This window comes from Marmota monax, unplaced genomic scaffold (genome assembly GCF_021218885.2).
Source record: "Marmota monax isolate L192 unplaced genomic scaffold, Marmota_monax_Labrador192_F-V1.1 WCK01_AAM20220418_F8-fsc00090, whole genome shotgun sequence".
Classification (NCBI taxonomy): Eukaryota; Metazoa; Chordata; class Mammalia; order Rodentia; family Sciuridae; genus Marmota; species Marmota monax.
In genome coordinates this window covers 5,863,397-5,882,739 of record NW_026695219.1, presented here as the reverse complement: position 1 = coordinate 5,882,739, position 19,343 = coordinate 5,863,397, and the positions used below count along the sequence as shown (strand labels likewise).

At 36.4% G+C, this 19,343-nt stretch overlaps 1 protein-coding gene across 1 annotated transcript in view; it reads left to right on the top strand.

The window, feature by feature from the left end:
• Adss2 (adenylosuccinate synthase 2) overlaps nucleotides 1-12,120 on the top strand; it is a 37,469-nt gene extending 25,349 nt beyond the window's left edge. Inside the window, exons 12-13 of the mRNA XM_046432472.2 lie at nucleotides 9,171-9,320; nucleotides 10,995-12,120. Of these exons, the coding sequence (XP_046288428.1) occupies nucleotides 9,171-9,320; nucleotides 10,995-11,047 (203 nt within the window). The 3' untranslated portion in view covers nucleotides 11,048-12,120. The remainder of the gene's footprint in view (nucleotides 1-9,170; nucleotides 9,321-10,994) is intronic.
• Nucleotides 12,121-19,343: the final 7,223 nt, after the last annotated feature.

The window sequence follows — 19,343 nt, the reverse complement described above, 5'->3', positions numbered from 1 at the left end:
TGGTAAGCTGGCTTTCACTGCATTAACTCACCCTGAACCCTATGAGTGATATTCTGTTCTGTGTTTAAAGTGAATGGTTACAGGGTGACTTCCTACTTGAGGCAGTGTATTTTTTGAGGTATATCTTTAGTCACGGGATTTATACAGTTGAAAAATGTTTTAGAGCTTTGAGAAATAGAATAGTTTAGTCATGCCTAATGAAGGAATATTGACTGGCTATATGAGACTTGGTAGGTTGGAAGGTTTTATGACTTGGTTCTTTGGGAAGTCAGGAGAGCTGTAAGTTAGAAAATAAATGTGTATTATTTTTTCAGTTTGCTTATGGGAAAAACAGTATCTGTTAACATTGTAGAATACAGTTCATTTGGAAAACTAGTTGTTCCAATAAATGTTAGGTCCTGGTTGTTATTTCTACTTACACAGTTATTTCAAGCGTTATTAAACTCGAGCACCATGGAGAATACAAATATAATGATGTGGTAAGATCTAACAGAGCAGCAAACTCTTCTAATTAAAATATTAAAAACTGACAAAACAGATGAAGCTTGTCAATTTTACAAGTTCTTTTTAAAACTGAGTTAGCTGAATTGGGTCAGATTCCTCCAGAACACTCAGGTTCTTGGTCAAATTTGCATTCAAGAAGTGTATTGGAGAATATTTCAGCAGTATCATCTGTGAAGGGGACAAAAAGAGTAGTTAAATGTAGTGTGGCTGATCTTAAGAGGAGCTGTAGAGCTAGGGGGGCCCTTCAAGTTGTACTTGAAAGAACTTTGTACCTCTTAGCAGCCAGCCATTGAGGGCTGTTCAATGGGTGAAGTAGCTCTCTTTGTCTAAGGGCAGTCCCTGGGTGAGGGACTGGGCTATAAATCATTGGCATACAGTACTCCCTTCTAGCAGCAGGGCATTATCTGTCTGAAACGAAATATTCTGTACACCACACCACAATACAGTTCACTCTTGTGCTGATTGGATTTACTTAACACTGCAAGGAAAGTTCACCACTATTTGGGAAGAGTTTCTGTAGGTTTTTGTTGGGTGTCTTTCCTAAGGAAATGTACAAGAGAAAGATTAGTAGTATAAATTATCCCCTACTGGGCCATCACAGTAGGAAAGTAAAAGTCAGTATCAATAAGCTTTAATCTTTATCTGACTGGATTTCATATTCCAAAAATCAAGTAAAGAAAGGAGTCACTAGAAGGGGTAATTAATTATCAAGAGGAGATAGGGCTGTTGTTACACAATGTGGTAAGAATGTTTGGCACCTGAATGGTACTTGGCATCTCTTAGTGTTCCCTAGGACTTCACTCACAGTAAATGGACAAATAAATCAGTTAAGGCTTGAGAAAATGTATGGTGAGCAGTTGCTATTGAATATTTTCCTCCTCTGCTATTAATTCTAGATTTATAGTCATCACTGACAGCTAACACATCTACTGGTCTATGTGGCTTACATGGTGTAGTGCATTTTTTGAAGACTTTGTTTTTTTATAATAGACTAAGAAATAGACTAAGAAATCTATTGGGGTACTGGCACCTACCAAATGTTTGTTCCAATGTTATATTTGGTGACTAGAGAAATGATCAGTGGGTGAATCTGTGGACCCAGTGAACTTGTGATGAGCTGGACTTGGGCCAAGATTCCATTTATAATCCCATCCCATGAAGGCATATGATAGGGGTCAGTGTCAACTTGAACCTTGTGTTTAATAGTCATCAAAATGACTGAGTGTTCCCCTTTCCTCAATGAATGGTGGGTTATCATTACTAGGTATACTTACCTGTTTTTCAGAGTCAGGCAGGCCTTCTGGAAACTTAGCCTTTCAGACATTGATAGCCAGATGTGAAAACTGGTTCATGTTCAGTTTAGTCAAGCTGTTATTATTTTTTTGTTTATTAGAGCACTGCCTTCAGTTCCTCAATAATCCATTCTTGACTTCATTTTGAAATTAAAGTGTCATTTATAGACTATGATCCTTTTTGACTACCAGTCTGTCTTCTAACTCCTATCTCTGAATGCTATTCATAAAGATAATTAAGCCCACTTTTTTTCTGAAGGGTGGATACTACTAACTTTTAATTTTGGGGGATCCTTTCATGCTATTGCTGTCAGATGTCTCAGTCATATAATAGCCTCCCCTTCCATCAGCCCTAGGGATTAGAGGACAGTCATCACTGAGCTTTGTAACAATATTGTCGTTCTTTTCACCAGAGCAATTCTTACACTGTAAAAAAAGATTCCTTCTAGACACTTTCGTATTATTTTGTCCTCTGGTGGGGTTTCTGGTCTCAAGTTCCTTTTGGGACTTGAGGTATGTGTATATTAGACATAACATCCCCAAACCCTTGGGGTTCATTGTTCTTATTTCTCTTTGTTCTTCAGATTAGATAGCTTATACTGATCTGTCTTCAAGTTCACTTTTTCTTCTTCCCTTCTGTAATATGCTTTTAAACCCATCCAATGAGTTTTCATTTTTATAATTTCTGTTTGGTGTTCTATACATTCTCTTCTTTACTTTTCTCATCTGTTCATATATAATAACTGAATTGTTATAATTTATATTAGCTATTTTTTTTCCTGTTGGTCTAACATCTGGACTGTTTTGAGTTTTTTTTCCCTTGACTTCTTTTCCTTAATTGTAGATCAGAGATTTAGATTGTCACATTCCTCTAAATAGTATAGATTCTTGTTTTAGGGGACAATTGAATTGATGACTGATCATCTTGAACTTGTATAGCCTGGTTTTATGCTTTATTAGTCCAGGATAAGAAATCCAGGATGTTCCCCAAATCTCTCTCACCTGGCATGAATCATTCTTCAAATTCTGTCTCCACTGTGGATCTTGGCAGAGCTTGGTTGGTTTTAGGCTTAAGTGTGGGGTGTTTATAGTGGGTTTTACTCAAGGGTATGGTTTTTATTCTTAAGAACAGCCTTTCTGGTGTCTCAGCCAGATGTCAGGAAATTCATAAGATATAATAATGAATTTTTGTCAAAATCCAGCAGTACTGGAGCTCCATTGTACCCTGTTCCTTCCTCTCTACTGGTATTACTTGATCTATAGAATCTTTGACTTGCCCTAAACTTTATAGTTGCTACTGTCAACAGTGGTCACACTGTTAAGGGATTCTCTCTCGTGGACTTTGAGGGGGTCCCTTCCTCTGTAGCTCCCTCTTTGATGCCTCACCCTGCTGATTCCAGTTGCTTCTGCTTTCCTGAAATCTGATATCTACCTCCTCAGGTCAGTGGAGCTTCCATTTTCTGGTGACTCCAATATTCTAAACAGTGGTTAGGAAATTGTCCCAAGGCAAAGAATTGAGTGATTTCAGGGCTTGCTTGTGAGTTTCCTTTATCCCAGGCACTATAGTTTCTGCTTATTGTTCCACTAGGAGTTGTCATATATTTTGAGAGCTAGTCTGGAACTGTATATTTCAATCATAGCTAGAAATTGAAGCCTCACAGAGTCTCTTATTCATTCTTCTACCATCTACTACAACAATTCTGACATATCTACTTGGTCTAGTTCATCACTTTATCTAAACTTCCCAGGATATTCCCAGTAGTATGTTTTCATCATTTTTGTGTCATGCATCATGTAAGAGTACGTCATACCATTGTAATCTCTTAATTCAACTTTATGTTCTACTTGCTTCTTCCCTTGATCTGGCATACTCATCCTTAGAATGTAGTTCCATAAAATACTCTCTTAGTTCCTATTGGTAAATGTTGGCTTAAAACTGCAGAACTTTTAGAGTATAGTCCCCTTTCCTCCCAAGTATTTTCTTGGCCCAGTTCTGTTGGGAGTTGGCCCTGGCTATTATGGATTGACGAGGAGGCAAAGTAAAGATCGAACAGAGGCATGCATATGCTTCTTTGCAAGGCATAGGCCTCTGCATCATCTTCGAACAAGAGGAGGCCTTAGCCTTTTAGTAGGAAATAGTGGGACATTCTGTAGTTCCTGAGGATTTCAACTCCATCAACCCTTATATCCCATTCAAAATCTTTGAATCTCACTTTTACCAAATAGGTCTCAGTCTTTTCCATAGCAGACTTGCTAGATTTGTGAATACAACATTCCCTGGAGTTTTATTTGTGTGAGTTGGGAGCCTGACCCTCTCTTTTTCTGCTCTGTGCTATAGGAGATAAGATTTTCTAAATGATATCAGGAATGCCTTCTTGACTTTCAGTTTGTTTTAAACATTTCCAGTTCATGAAAGGCATTCATCAGGAGCCATCCATTTCCATTGTGCTTATTTATTAATGCCTCAGTTATTGCCATTGCTTTACTTTCTACTTACATGGCATTAGTTCATTTCCTATGAAAGCTTTATTTTAGCAAATGTACTACTACAACATGACGGAAGGTGCCTACCATACTCTACCTGCCATCACTAGTGGTTGTCACTGCCAGACAGCTGGCCATGATCCAGCTCTAAGTTCCCATTTTAGAGCCTTTTTCTCAGACTGCTAGCATCAGCTGTGTTAGATTGAGTTCCAATTGTCTTAGATTGAGTTTCCTAGGAAACAGACTCTGCTATAAAGATTTGCACACTGGTTCGAAAGTGCTCTGAGAACATCTGTGAGAGAAGCAGGATTAGACAGAGGGAGGAGTTGAATTGCAGTTTAGTTGCATAAAAAGTCATCAGCTGAGATATATTTGGAGAGCAAGCAAAATGACTGAATAGAGGTACCAAGCACTCACGTGCTCCTTCCTCACAAAGAACAACCAAAGTAGCAGGCGTATAACTGGATATGGAGGTGAGTAACTATGGAAGACACTATTAGAAAAATGGAAACCTTATAAAATTCAGAGACCTAACACAACAGGATATCAAGAGAAACAAAACATCCCATCACCTACTGCCCAGGCTCCACAGCTAGGGAATGTGTGAATCTCCCCTCTGTAGGGGTAAAGGTCAAAAGAGTCCCAGCATACTCAGTGCAGAAACTAGCAGTTCTGGCTATTGGAAAGTTTCTTGGCCCCTGCAGGGTTACAGCCCAAATAGATAGGAAATCTGAAATCTGCGTGGTAGTCTGGCTTTGAAGGGAACTATTGCCTGAGTTTGGACTGCTCTGAGAGTTCCAAAACCCTTCATATCCCCATCTCTAGAACCCCACAGACATTGTAGGGCACTGGTTCAGCAGGTGGTCGCCTCACAAACTAGACCTGACCTGGTGGAGTGATTTCCACATAAACCTGCTGATAGTGCTACACAGTGGGAAATGGGTGTTGTGACATGGAGCAGATCAGAGAGAAGGAATGAATAGAATATTCAAAAGAACTGAGAAAGTCAAAATGACCAGCAAAAGTTCATACTTTCATTAATGAACTCTGAATATAAGTGGTCTTAATTTTCTAGTTAAAAGATACATATGGTTGAATGGGTTGATTGGATTAAAAATCAAGACTCAACCAACATGTTGCCTACAAGAAACTCAAATTGCCAGTAAGGACACAGAGTGAAAGAATGTAAAACTGATATTCCAAACAAATAGAATCCAAAAACAAGCAGGAATAGCTATACTGTACTGACAAAATAGACCTAAGACAGTAATACTAAGAAGAGACAGAGAAAGTCACTATATAATGATCAGGTTTCAATTCAAGAAGATAAAATGATTATAAATTTGAATGTACTCATTTCATAAAACAAATACTATTAGACCTAAAGTGGGAGAGAGGCTAGCTCCAGTACCATAATAGTTGGGGATTTCAGTACTCTACTCTCACTAATGGATAGATCATCCAGGGGTAAAAAAAAATCAATAAACATCAGAGTTAGACTACCCTATTGGTTAAATGGACATAAAAGACTTATAGAACATTCCATTCAATAGCTGCAAGATACTCATATTTTTTTCATTAGCACATGAACTTCCCCTAGAGTAGACCATATATTAGGCCATAAAAAGTCATCAGCTGAGATATATTTGGAGAGCAAGCAAAATGACTGAATAGAGGTACCAACAAGTCTCAACAAATTCAAAAACATTTAAGTCATATTCTGTATCTTATCACAGTAGAATGAAACTAGAAATCAACAAGTAGAGACTGAACTACAGTCTTTTGAATGAATAGTTGCTCTATGAGGAAGTCAGAGAAAAATTTAAAAATTCCTTGAAACAATCAAAAATGGAAATACAACATACCAAAACTTGTGGGATACAGCAAAAGCAATACTAAGATCAGAGCAGAAATAACAAATTATAGTATCTAAAATAGCAACAAAGTGAATTTCTTTGAAAAGATAGATAAAATTGACAAGCCTTTAGGTAGACAGATGGAGAGAGGGGTAGAATGGGAAAGAGGTGGAGAAAAGATCCAAATAATTTGCTGAGAAAGAAATAAATGAAAATAATCCTATGCACAATAGCCATACAAATAAATACATAAATAAAATACCTAGGAATAGACTTAATCAAGGAAGTGAAAAACAAAATATCAGGGGAAGAAATTAAAGAAACTGAAAGGTGAAAATGCTTGTTCATGGTCTGGAAGACTCAATATTATTTAAAATGTCCATACTACAGATTCATTGCAATCTCTATCAGAATACCTATGATATTTTTCACAGAACCAGAAAAAAATTCTGAAATTCATATAGAAGCCTTGAAGACAGAGAACAAAGCTGGGGATATTTTAATACATACTACAGAGTAATAATAATAAAAACAACATGGTATTACCATTAAAACAGACGCAAACCAGTGAAACAGAAAAAAAGAACCTAGAAATAAATACATCTACAGTGTTTTAGTCACCTTTTTCACTGCTGTGAGTCATGCTCCCAGTGACCTGCCTGCTCCAGCCATAACTATACCTGCCCACAGTTACCAGCCAGTTAGGCCATTTAAGTGGATTAATGACTTATATAGGTTAAGGCTGTCTCATAACCAAATCATTTCCCCTTTAAACTTTATTGCATTGTCTAACATAAGCTTTGGGGGAATACCTCATATCTTAAACCATAACATACCATCAATTGATTCTCATCAGAGATACCCAAAATATACACATTAACGAAAATATACACATTGTGCTGGCAAGACTGTATGTCCACATGTAGAATATTGAAACTGGAGCCTGTCTCAGTCTGTACAAAAGTCAAGATAAATAAAAAAAACCTTAACATAATACCTGAAACTACTAGAGGAAAACAGGGGAAATGCCCTAAAATGTTGGTACAGGCAGTGATTTTTCTGGGTAGGACTCCAAAAGTAAAAAATTACAAAATGACAGATGGGATTACAGCAAATTGAAAAGCTTCTGCATAACAGACAACAAAGTGAAGAGACAGCTTGCAGAATGGGAGAAAATCTTTGTCAGCTCTTAATTTGACACAGGGTTAAAGTGTGTGTGTGTGTGGTGTGTGTGTGTGTATGTATTTATATTCATACATACACAGTGGAGTGTTATTCACCTGTAAAGGAAAATGAAATCCTGTCATTCGCAAGAAAATGGATGGAACTAGAGATTATCATGTTAAGCAATGCAGGTTCTCTCTCGTGGAAATTTCGTTAGTCATGCTCATTGACAAAAGAGGAGAATGCTTCCTGCTATTTAAGTTGCTATTTTTCCCTTTTCATTCATTTTCTCTTTTTTCTTCTTCCTCCCTTCCTCCCTTTCTTTTCTACTCTTTGTCTTCATATATTCTCTTTCTCCTTGTACTTCTCCTTTCTTGCTCTTTGTCTCTTTCTTCCCTGCCATGGAATAATTCATCTCCATAGAATAATTCAGATAACATACCTGGGCATATGATTCTCTACTGTGGTATCATCACTGATTTTCTTATCCATCGGTTCCACTAGGCTAACAATTTCTTGAAAGAGCCATCTTTAATTCAAATATGATTCCTCTTGTTTGTTTTAAGGATTTTGATTTGGGGGAAGTGATAATGACATTGTGATGGTTATTAAAAGGACTTCTTATATTTTGGTGAACATTATCTGTTAAAGATGATTCTGATTGAAAATATCATGGGAGTCAGAGAAGGGGGTCCTGGCATGTGAGTATGGCAGCTGGATGTGGGTGGCTGGTAATTGTAGCACATGGAGATGTATTAAAAGCATTCTGTATTATTTTTGTGTATATATCCAGCATTCTCTGTAATACACATTTTTTAACATTTGGAATTTTCACTACCTAGTCTAGTCACTGATACACAGTTAGCACTTCACTGTTTTGTGACTCAGTAAATCCAAGAGAAGTACAGGGAATAGTCTCTGATTTTATGTTGGTGAAGTTATGAAAAGTTGATGTGCAAAGCTTGGAGGAAACATAGAAGTTCTCTGATTGAGGCCAGTCTATACATTTTTTCTGATCTATGGTTTGTATACTTTCAGTCACAATTACCACTTGATAAAAAAAAAAAAAGTAAATTGAAAAAATTTTTAGACAAATAAGTAACAACAACAAAAAAAGAAGAAGTCCTCAGCTGATCTCTTGGAACTCTGAAGCTAAAATTACCCTTCAAAATTGAACCAAATTTAAGAAAGGACAAGGTTCTTTGTATTCTCACATCAATGACAAGTCACTGTATATGACCTTTCCCAGGGGAACAGCTCCCTTCAGCGGAGCGGGGAAACTCTGAGCTGTTGGTTGTCATCAGGCCTATAGGGTTCAATTCGCAAGAAGGAAATCTGGATGGTGTACCATGGCACCCACTAGCCAGTTTTTAGTTAAAGAAACTGCTGTCATTACTCATGTTGCATGTTGTTTCTAATATGGGATATAGAGAAAATGGTTACATGGAATAATGAAGAAAATTTCAATCAGAACAACAGGAGTTCTCAGAAGATTTCAGATATGCAATCCTTTTTCTTTAAGGTTGCTGTTATTATATAGATTCATAATTTACAATTGAGAGAATAGAATTTCAGAATGCTTTAAATGGAAATTTGGTACCAAAACTCATTTGAAGCAAAACCTGATTTGAACGCTGTCCACATATAGTGAGTATTCATATGTTGCTGCAGAAATGTTTGATTATAGAATACTACCCCTGATGGTCTGTAATACTGTTACATTACCTTTCTAAAACATCAAAAATTTTAAATTCTGAAACACATCTGAGACTTCAAGGATTTTGATAAATGTCTGTGGAACTATCTTGTCAAAAATTTGTTTGACAATAGGTACTGTGTATCATGGACAAATATACTCCTTTATTTTTAGCAAACCAAGAAGTCTTAAATAAAGTTGAAGTTCAATATAAGACTCTCCCAGGATGGAATACAGACATATCAAATGCACGGACTTTTAAAGAACTACCTGTTAATGCACAAAATTATGTTCGATTTATTGAAGATGAGCTTCAAATTCCAGGTAAAGAAACACTTTATGAACAACTATCTTTTCTTTCTCTACTTTTGTCTTACCTGCCTACCTTTGAAATAAAATAAAAGATTATATTACTTTGAAGAGTGCTCATGATTTGCATAAATGCTCAGGAAGATATATATATATTTAAGAATAAATATAATATTCATCTTTAAGTGGAAGATAATAGATTACCTTACCCTTTCTGGATGACAGATGCAGATTGTCATTTAATCTCATTCTGTTATTTTACCCTCTGACATTCATTCTTGTCATTTCTCTCTATTAATAAAGTTTATTCCATATTTTCACCATCACCAACAATGATTTATAGTTTTTTTAATTTATAATTTTTTTAATTTTTAAACTACCCTTGAGAGTTGGGTATATCTTGAATAGACATTAGGAAATAATAGATACAAGAAAAGAGGGAATCTCATTTAGAAAGAAGTGAAAAACAAGAATAAAGAATGGAGTAAACTTCTTTATTAGAAATAAATATAAGATGGCCAGGTAGTTAGGCATAATGAAGTTATGTGAAGTCTTTTAACAGATTGCTTTTTCATTTCATTTTTTAATTTACATTGATGTAAATTTGAGATGTGAGAAAGTAAAGTAGGTAGTGGGTATCTTCCATTTACAATCTGTGATATACTTGTTTTGAATTTGGTATTGTGGTTCATTTGTACTTATGGTTCATTTTAAATATGACTTTTGTTTTCCAAATTGCTAGTAGCTCTTTCCTAGCTTGATGTCAAATTTAGTAAGCATATTCAGCAGTTTTTAAAATATGAATAGAAGTGAGTTTAACAATGACCTCTTAAAAATACCATAAAGTTTTATCCTAAAAGTACATTATGGGAGGCAGGGAAGAGGGAAGAATGAAAGAACTTTGGATTGTGCAGAGGGAAGTGAGGAGAGGGTTGGGGCTGTGAGGATGGAAAGGATGGTAGAATGAGACAAACATTGTTACCCTATTTACTTTACATGTGTGATTATACTACTTATGTGATTCTACACCACATACAGCCAGAGGAATAAGAAGTTGTGCTCCATTTGTGTACAGTGTGTCAAAATGCATTCTACTGTCATGTATAACTAATTAGAACAAATTAAAAAATTTTTTTTAAAAGTACATTATGGAAACCAATAATTCTGCAAATAACCTAAATTCATGTAGTATACATCATGAGAGATTCCCCAGACTGGTGCTGTAGGCAGTGCCTAAGGCCGTGCAGATTCGAATTGTGTTTGCCTAGATATTTCTCCCCTTTCTGATACGTAAAATTTACAGTGGCACTTCAGGTATCCGCTTAGTACATTTATCGAAGGTCTTATCTTTTCTAGTTATCAGGGACTGGATTAAAAGTTTTTTATGTTTCTGCTACTTTGGGCCAATATTTCACTATCCTAGTCATTGGAAATTAAGAAATTGTAAATATGCAGTTAAAATGGAATGGTAAGGCAAACTGCTCTGTGTTGGATCTTGACTGTGCATCCTGTTTAGAAATGGACACAGTCTTCAACAGAAATGACAGACAGTGAAAGGCCCATAGGGAAATATTAAATGGTGTGTCTGAGAAAAGGCGAAGAGGCTACCTATCTCCTAATCACAAAGACTTAATGTTACAAATAAATTGATGATATTCTTTTATTGTGTTTCTTTTTTTTCCCCCCCAGTTAAATGGATTGGTGTAGGTAAATCCAGAGAATCCATGATTCAACTGTTTTAAGGATTCCAGAAACACTCCTTGAGAGAGAGGGGGGAAAACTTTCTTAAATATTTCTTTATGACCTGCAAATTCAAGAATAAAGACATTGATGTGAGTTTTAAGCCCTACCATTGTTTCCAGTCTTATAGGAAGAATGGCTATTGTGGAGATTGACTTTGGCATATTCCAGTGTCAGCTCTCCTGAGCTGGCATAATTGCCGAATCATTTGTTGCTCCTGCTGCTCATGGTGCCACGTTTTCTTTCAGTGTTTAGTAATAGTAAATCCATGTTGTTTGAAATCTAAAGAAGTTACTTTAAATGTAGTTTTTCTTCATTATTGTCATTGTATGTTCTTCGGTTTTACCATGGTAAGAACAATTAATGCAGTTTTGCACAAATATTTTTACATTCTGATCGTTCAATTCTGTCATTGTAATCTTTGCAGTTAGAAAAAAGGATGAAGAGATAGGATTCTGTAAACTTTTGCAATGCTATAAATGCTATAAATTCAGTTTAAATTGTGAACTGTTCATTTTCTGCTATTGAGCTATTGGCAGGGGGAGGGAGCTTATTCATGGGTCCTTTAATTTGTACAGAATATACAACTTATTTCTCTCTGTAAATTATTTAATACATTGAACATTTAATTAAATATTCAAAGAGAAAAAATGTTCCCCCAAAACAACAATCTTAATGTTTAAAAAAAAAAAAAAGTGGTCATTAAAAGATATGTTGTGATTTTTGGTGGGTATTTTTCTTGAGTTTTAGACATTAACTGAAATGTATCTTTCCTTTTTTTTTTTTTTAAATATCATTATTTCTAAGTCTAGTGGATTGATTTTTCAACATCGTGCCTACAAATATACGTACAAACGCATCTACAAGTGTCTAAATGAACCCAGATTGTTGGCCATAATTTTGATCATGCCTTCATTTCTCCTTTCTTGAATAAAAAAAGTGTTATTTTGGCAATTAGGCTTAGCATACTGTGTTGTAGATTATCCTTTAATGAACTATAAATGTTTAAATTAGGTGCCACTTTATTTTATTATACCATCAATACCTGATTAAAAAGAATCAAATATTTCTAGTATGCTTTGTGTATTGTGTTTTTGTTCTCATAATATTTGTATATAGGAAGGAGTTTTATCCCTGTAGAGTGTGGGGAAAAGGAAGGAAGAGATTAAAAACAGAAATTTTGGAAGAATCTAAATGGTTATCTTCACTATATGTATTTTTATTAATATTTGGTTTGAAAAAAATTTCAAAAGTGCTCTTGGATGATAAAGAATAATGCAAATGATTATACAGATCAATAATAACATGTAAAAATAATAATGTATAATAAATTGCTTATTCTATTGGAAATTGAAAGGGCTTTTAAAGTTCACATTATTACAAGCATTGCATCATTGAAACATTTTTAATGAAAGTTCAGAAGCAAATATAAAGAACCCATTTTTCTTCCCAAGTCAGAAGTAGGCTTATTTTATTTTTTGACCAAAAAATTCCTATTGATCTTTTTTACTGATTTTTTTTTTTTTTCAGCCAATTTGGGTAATTCTGTTTTTCTTCTAAAGTAAGCTATCTGTTAATTGTTTAAGGCACTAATAACAATTTATTATTGAATACTGTGTGTTTATGCACATGTGCACCTGTGTACCAGATTCTGCTAGGTGTTAGATATGCTATGCAGCAGGGATCGTAAAGTATGCCTTCCTGAAATTAATTATAGTGAGAACAACATGTTAAAGAAACATGTATCAATGAATGATATTATATGCCATAGTGGAAAAATATAGGATGCAGTGAATGAACACATTTAAATGTGGGAAGGGTCAGAGAAAGCGTTAGTGAGTATTTAAACAGATCAGCTAGATTAATAGTCAAAGGGATATAATGTGCAAAGGCCAAGAGGCTGAACTTGAACAGTTTGAGCAACTAAACAAAATGAGCAATGTGCTGGTAAAGTAGGTAGCAAATTCAAGGAACACAAGGCTGGACAACCAAAACATGTTTCATATGAAAGAAGAGTACTGTAGGTCCAAATGCACAGGAAAAAATGCTGGAACATATACTCCAAATTTTAAAATTCAGTAGAGAAGAACTATATGATAGAATAAGATATTTCAATAGTTGACAGGCTATTTAGTATAAATGATATTAATTGATATCAATTAATTAATTATTAATTGATGAATATATTTGAATAGAAATGCAAGAATTTCTAAGATGTATATGAAAAGATAACATGAGAGAGGAAGTTTTTCCTTCACCAGTTGGTAAATCATCATAAAGCTGATATAATTGAAATATGTAGCATTGTCATGAGAAAGAACAAATACATAGGGGTAAAATGTTTTAAAAGCCTGAGATACAAAAAACTTAGAAGTCTTTCAATATATGCCTTTAATATTCAGTGTCACAAATAAGAAAATGACAAGAAGTAGAAAAATGAGTAAAACGATATAAGATAATCCAGAAGCGGGGTGGTGGTGGGGAATAAGTGGATCAAAACATGAAAAAGGGTCCATTTTTTCCTCTATCAATAGAAAGAGATGAAGACCTCCAGTAAAGGTAACTATTAAGAGCTAGTATTAATGTGTTTTTTGTTTATAATTCCATTTTTTTCCTTATATAATTTAAAAAGACAAATACATTAAAATTAAAATTTGTTACAGGGTACATGGTATAAAAATATAATTTTTGACAATGACAACAAAAAGCCAGGTTCAGAACTGAATAGGGGAGGAGCAGAGTTGTATGTCATTGAATCTAAGTTGGTATTAAGACCATGTTTTCATAAAATTTAGAGTATTTATATGTAATCCCCCAGTAAGAACATATCAAGAAAACATATACCAAAGGAAATGAGTGAATTAAAACAGAATACCACCAAAAAAAAAAAATCAATACAAAAGAAGGCGAAAATGGAAGAGATAAGAAATGAAAAAAGGTATAAGACATACAGAATAACGGGAGGAATTTTTCATTATTTGCAGTTACTGTAAATATAAATGGATTAAACTATAATCAAAAGGCAAAGAGTGTTGGAAGGAATTAAAAAACAAAACCAAAAATGTGAACCAACTTACATGCTTCCTACAAACAGTATACTTCATATCCAAAGTTACAAATAGGTTGAGTAAAAGGGATTCCAGGGGCTGGGGTTGTGGCTTAGTGGTAGAGCGCTTGTCTAGCATGTTCGAGGCCCTGGGTTCGATCCTCAGCACCACATAAAAATAAATAAAGGTATTGTGTCCAACTACAACTAAAAAATATTTTTTTTTAAAGGAGGATTCCCGGTCCCCTTAGGTAAGGACCCTGGTACACCAACAAAAATATACTATTAGTCTTTCTCCTAACCTTTCCCAAAGGGTTCTTGTGGGCTCTTACTATAATGTAATTGTGCCTTGGGGGAAAGAGAAATAATTTATCTTTTGGGAGACTACTAGTTCTGAACTGACATTGAGCCCAAGAGATCCAAAACGTCACTGTGATTCTCCAGTTACAGTAGGAGCTTATATGGATCAGGGGATCAGCAGTGTTTTAGCTCAAGTGTGGTTCAGAGTGCATCCCTAAACCAATGATGTGGTTGTTCCCCCCTGTGCCCCCTAGAACAGCTAATTGAAATAATACTTGGCAGCTTGAAAAACTATATTGGTACCCTGACATGTGGATTGAAGACTATTATGGTGGAAGCCAGTAGAACTGCTTCTGCCTGGGAAAATTGTAAATCAAAAGCATATTGCATTCTTGGAGAAAGGATTAGTGCCACAGTTGAGGTCTTGAAAGACACCTGAGTAGTGATTCCCACCACAACCATGTTTCCTGATTGGCCTGTGCAGAAGACAGACAGACCTCTGATAATGACAGTGAATTGTCATAAGCTTGATCAGGTGGTTACTCATTTTCAGCTGCTGTACCCAATATCATTTCATTACTTAAATAAATTAACACATCCCTCATTAGATAATACGCAGCCATTGAACTGGGGTGTGGAGTTTTTTTTCCCCATCCCTATTAAGGACTACCAGTTTGCTTTCAGTAGGCAAGACCAACAGTAGGCCTTCACTGTCCTACCTAAGGGGCATATCAACTTTACCCTATGTCATAGTTTAATTTGCAGGGATTTTAATCACCTTTTCCTTCTGCTAGATATCACACTGATCAGGACTGGGGATATAGCTTAGTGGTAGAGCACCTGCCTGAGGCCCTGATCAACTCTTGAGTGCTGCAACACAAAAAGAATCACACTGGTCTATTATGTTGATGACATAATGCTGTTCTTCTAATCTGATTAGCCAGAAGTACCAAACCTAAGCTGATTACCAAGGATTACCAAACACTCTAGATTTAAATGGTAAGACATTTACATATCAGAAAGTGAAGAATGAATCCAACAAAAATTTAGAGGCCTTCTACCTCGGTGAAATTTCTAGGCATCTAGTGGTGTGGTGCCTTCACCTTTCAAATTGTTGAATCTGGCACCTTCTGCAACCTATGAAGAGGCACAATGCCCAATGGACCTCTTTGGATTTGGGAGGCAACATATTCCTCATTTAGGTGTGTTATTCCAGGCCATTTGCCTGAAAAACTGATAGTTTTGAGTGGGTCCCAGGATAAGAGAAGGCTCGATAATGGACCAGGGTGCTGTGCAAGCTGCTACATGATCCAGCAAATGTGACAGTGGTAGGTGGTGATGTACCTAGAGCTTTTGGCAGGTCCATATAGGTGAATCACAACACAGGTCTTTAGAATTTTGGAGCCAGGCCTTGCCTTCATCTTCAGATAACTATTGTCCTTTTGTGAGACAGATATTGGCTGCTACTGAACCTCAGTAAAGACTGAACATGACCTTGGGCCACCAGTTACAATGCAACCCAAGCTCTCTATCGAGAACTGTTACCTGATCCTCTAAGCAATAACATGGGGCATGCACAACAATACATTAATGGAAATGGTACATACAGAATTGGGGCCTGTTAGGAATTGTGCCTGTGAAGAGCACAAATAAATTATATAAAGTGGTGGCCCAAATGTCTATTGTACCCCTTCTGCTACGCTACCCTGCCTTCTCTTCCCAGCCTGTATTTATGGCCTCATGGGGAATTGCCTAGGATCAGTTGACAGGGAAACACTTGGGCTTAGTTTACAGAAGGTTCTCCCATGACATGTGATCACCACCTGAATGTAAACAGCTGTAGCACTACAGCCTTTCTTGGACAACCCTGAAGGGCTGTAGCACTACAGCCTTTCTCGGACAACCCTGAAGGACAGTGGTGAAGGGAAACCTCAGTGATCAGAACTTCAAACATCTGGTTATGTTCTTTGCTTAGAAAGAGAAATGGCCAGGCATGCAATTATATACAGATTTATGAGCTTAAGCCAGCAGTTTGGCTAGTTATTGAGGGAGTTGGAAGGAAGACAATTGGAAAATTAATGACAAAAACCTTTGGAAGAGGAGGTATGTATACTGATAAATCTTCCCTATATGGGTAAAAAATGTGGAGACATTTGTGTTGCATGTGAATGCTCATCAAAAGATGACCTCATTAGAGGAATGCTTTAATAAGTGAATTGGGTGGTCCATTCTTCGGAAACCACTTAGCTTCTTTCCCTTGCAAACTTTGTCATTGCCCAGAGGGTGTATGAACTAAGCAGCCATTGCGGCAGGGATGGAGGTTATGCATTTTACACACACACTCAGCAACATGGACTTCCACTCACCAAGATCACCCTGACTGGCCACTGCTGGGTGCCCAATCTGCCAGCAGCAGAAACCAACTCTGAACCCCCAATATGGCATAGTTCTTTGGGGTGATCATCAAGCTCTCTGGTGGCAGGTTGATTACAATTGATATATTTCTATCATGGAAGAGGCAGTGTTTTATCCTGGATCCAGATTTGCCTTTTTAGCATGCAACACTTCTGCCAAATTTACCATCTGTGTACTTACTGAATACCTTATCCATCATCACAGTATTCCACTCAGCATTACTTCTGATCAAGGAACTCAGCATCACAGCAAAAGAAGCATAGCTTTGGGCTTACACTCTTAGAATTCACTGGCATTACCATGTTCTCCATCATCCTCAAACAACTGTTGTGTTAACACAGTGAAATGACCTTTTGAAAAAATTGATTGAAGTACTAGCTGGGTAGCAAACCTTGTAGGTTTGGGACAAAGTTCTCCAGAAGGCTGCAGATACTCAATCCATGCCTAAAATATGGTTCTAATTCTCTAGTAGCTAGGATTTACAGATTCAGGAGTCAAGGTTTGAAAGTGGGAGTGGGATCACTCATTGTTACACCTAGAGATCCATTACAAAATGTTTGCTTCCTGTTCCCAGGATTTATTTTCTGCTGGCCTAGAGGTCTGTATTCTAAAGGGAGGAATACTTCCACCAGGAGACACAATAATTCCATTGAAATGGAAGTTAAGACTGCCACCTGGCCACTTTGGGCTCCTTGTGCCTCTGAATCAATATGCTATGAAGAGATGGTGTTGGTTGGGGTTGATTGATCTAGATTATCACAGGGGATTTGGACTACTGCTCAACAATGGAGGGAAGAAAGAGCGTTAGGAACAATTCTTAATTTACCCTGCGAGGTCAGTGGAAAACTATAGCCACCCATCCAGCATCTAGGTAGTACTACTAATGACTCAGACCCTTCAGGAACGAATATTTGGACTATCCAGCTGAGCAAAGAAACATGACTGAATTGCTTGCTGAAGGGAAAGGGAATACAGAATGTGTTGTAGAAGGCAGTTATAAATAGCAGTACAACCACATGACCAAATGAGGACTATAATTGTCATGAGCATGTCATTTTTTAATAAATGATTGTATAAATACTTATGTTAAGCAAAATATCTATTATTCCATTATGTAGCATAATACAAATACTATGAATATTGGTTAATTTTTCATGATAATTTTAAGTTTCCAGATATCAGGAGAAGAGTAAACTTCATTCAATGACTTTTTCTCTTCCGTGTGGTAAACATTGGGAGTGCTTTTTTTTTTTTTTTTGGTTGTACACAGGATATAGTAGTCCCACCTTATTCTCAGGAGATGTATTTCAAAACCCTTACTGGATGTCTGAAATCACACATAGAACTAAACCCTATACACAGCATCACAATACTGTGATGGTCAAACTAATAAGCTAGCTGCCACGTGACTGTATACTCACATACGGTATACATAACTTGGATATTTTGGACAAAGGAATGATACTCATCCAAGCAGGACCAAGCATGATGGCATGATTTCTCATCATGCTGCTCAGAATGACATGCAATTTGAAATTTATGAGTTATTTCTAGATTTTCCCATTAATATTTTCTGGCTGAGGTTTACCCTAGATAACTGAAACCTCAGAAAGCAAAGGTGTTTAAAGGCGGGATTACGTTAGTTTATTATGTTAAGCAGAATTATGAACTTGTTACTGGTCTTTTGGAGGTTATGGTTTAAGAAGATGTGTATGAGTGCCAAGTTGACAAGGGGTGGGTGGACATGTGATAGTTAATTTTAGTGTGTTGACTGGGCTAGGAAATTCTCAGTCCATTATTTCTGTGCTTTATCTGTGAGGATATTTCTGGAAGAGATTAGTATTTGAATTAGTAGACTGCACAAGGAAGATTGCCCTCACCAACATGGGAGTACGTCATTGGGTCTGTTGAAGCCTGAATAGAACAAAAAGGGGAATAGAAGGATGAATTTGCTCTCTGCTTGAAAGAGGTTCTTTCCTGTCCTTTGATAACAGTGCTTCTAGTTCTTAGCCTTCAAAGTTGGACCAGGACTTACATCATTGGGCTTGGATTGGAACCATTCCATCAAATCTTTTTTTTTTTTAATTTTTGTAGTTGTAGATGGATAGCACGCCTTTATTTTATTTATTTTTATGTGGTGCTAAGGATCGAACCCAGTGCCTCACAGGTGCAAGGCAAGCACTCTGTCACTGAGCTACAGCCCCAGCCCCTCCACCTTGCAAATGAGCTTTATGAGCCTCCAACTTGCAGATGATAGATCATGGGACTTACGTACTTCCATCATCTCATAGCCATAAATGAATAAATAAAAAAAAAAAACATTCAGTTTCTCTGGAGAACCCTAACTTGAGCTGTTTTGTTATTTATTATATGTTCTTTTGTGTCTCCTGAATTCTCTTTCATCTGATGTCATTTCTTCTTTTTAATTGGGTCTTTGTCTTTTTTTAAAAAATTTTTTAGTTGTAGTTGGACACAATACTCTTATTTTATTCATTTATTTTTTATGTGGTGCTGAGGATCGAACCCAGGGTCTTGCA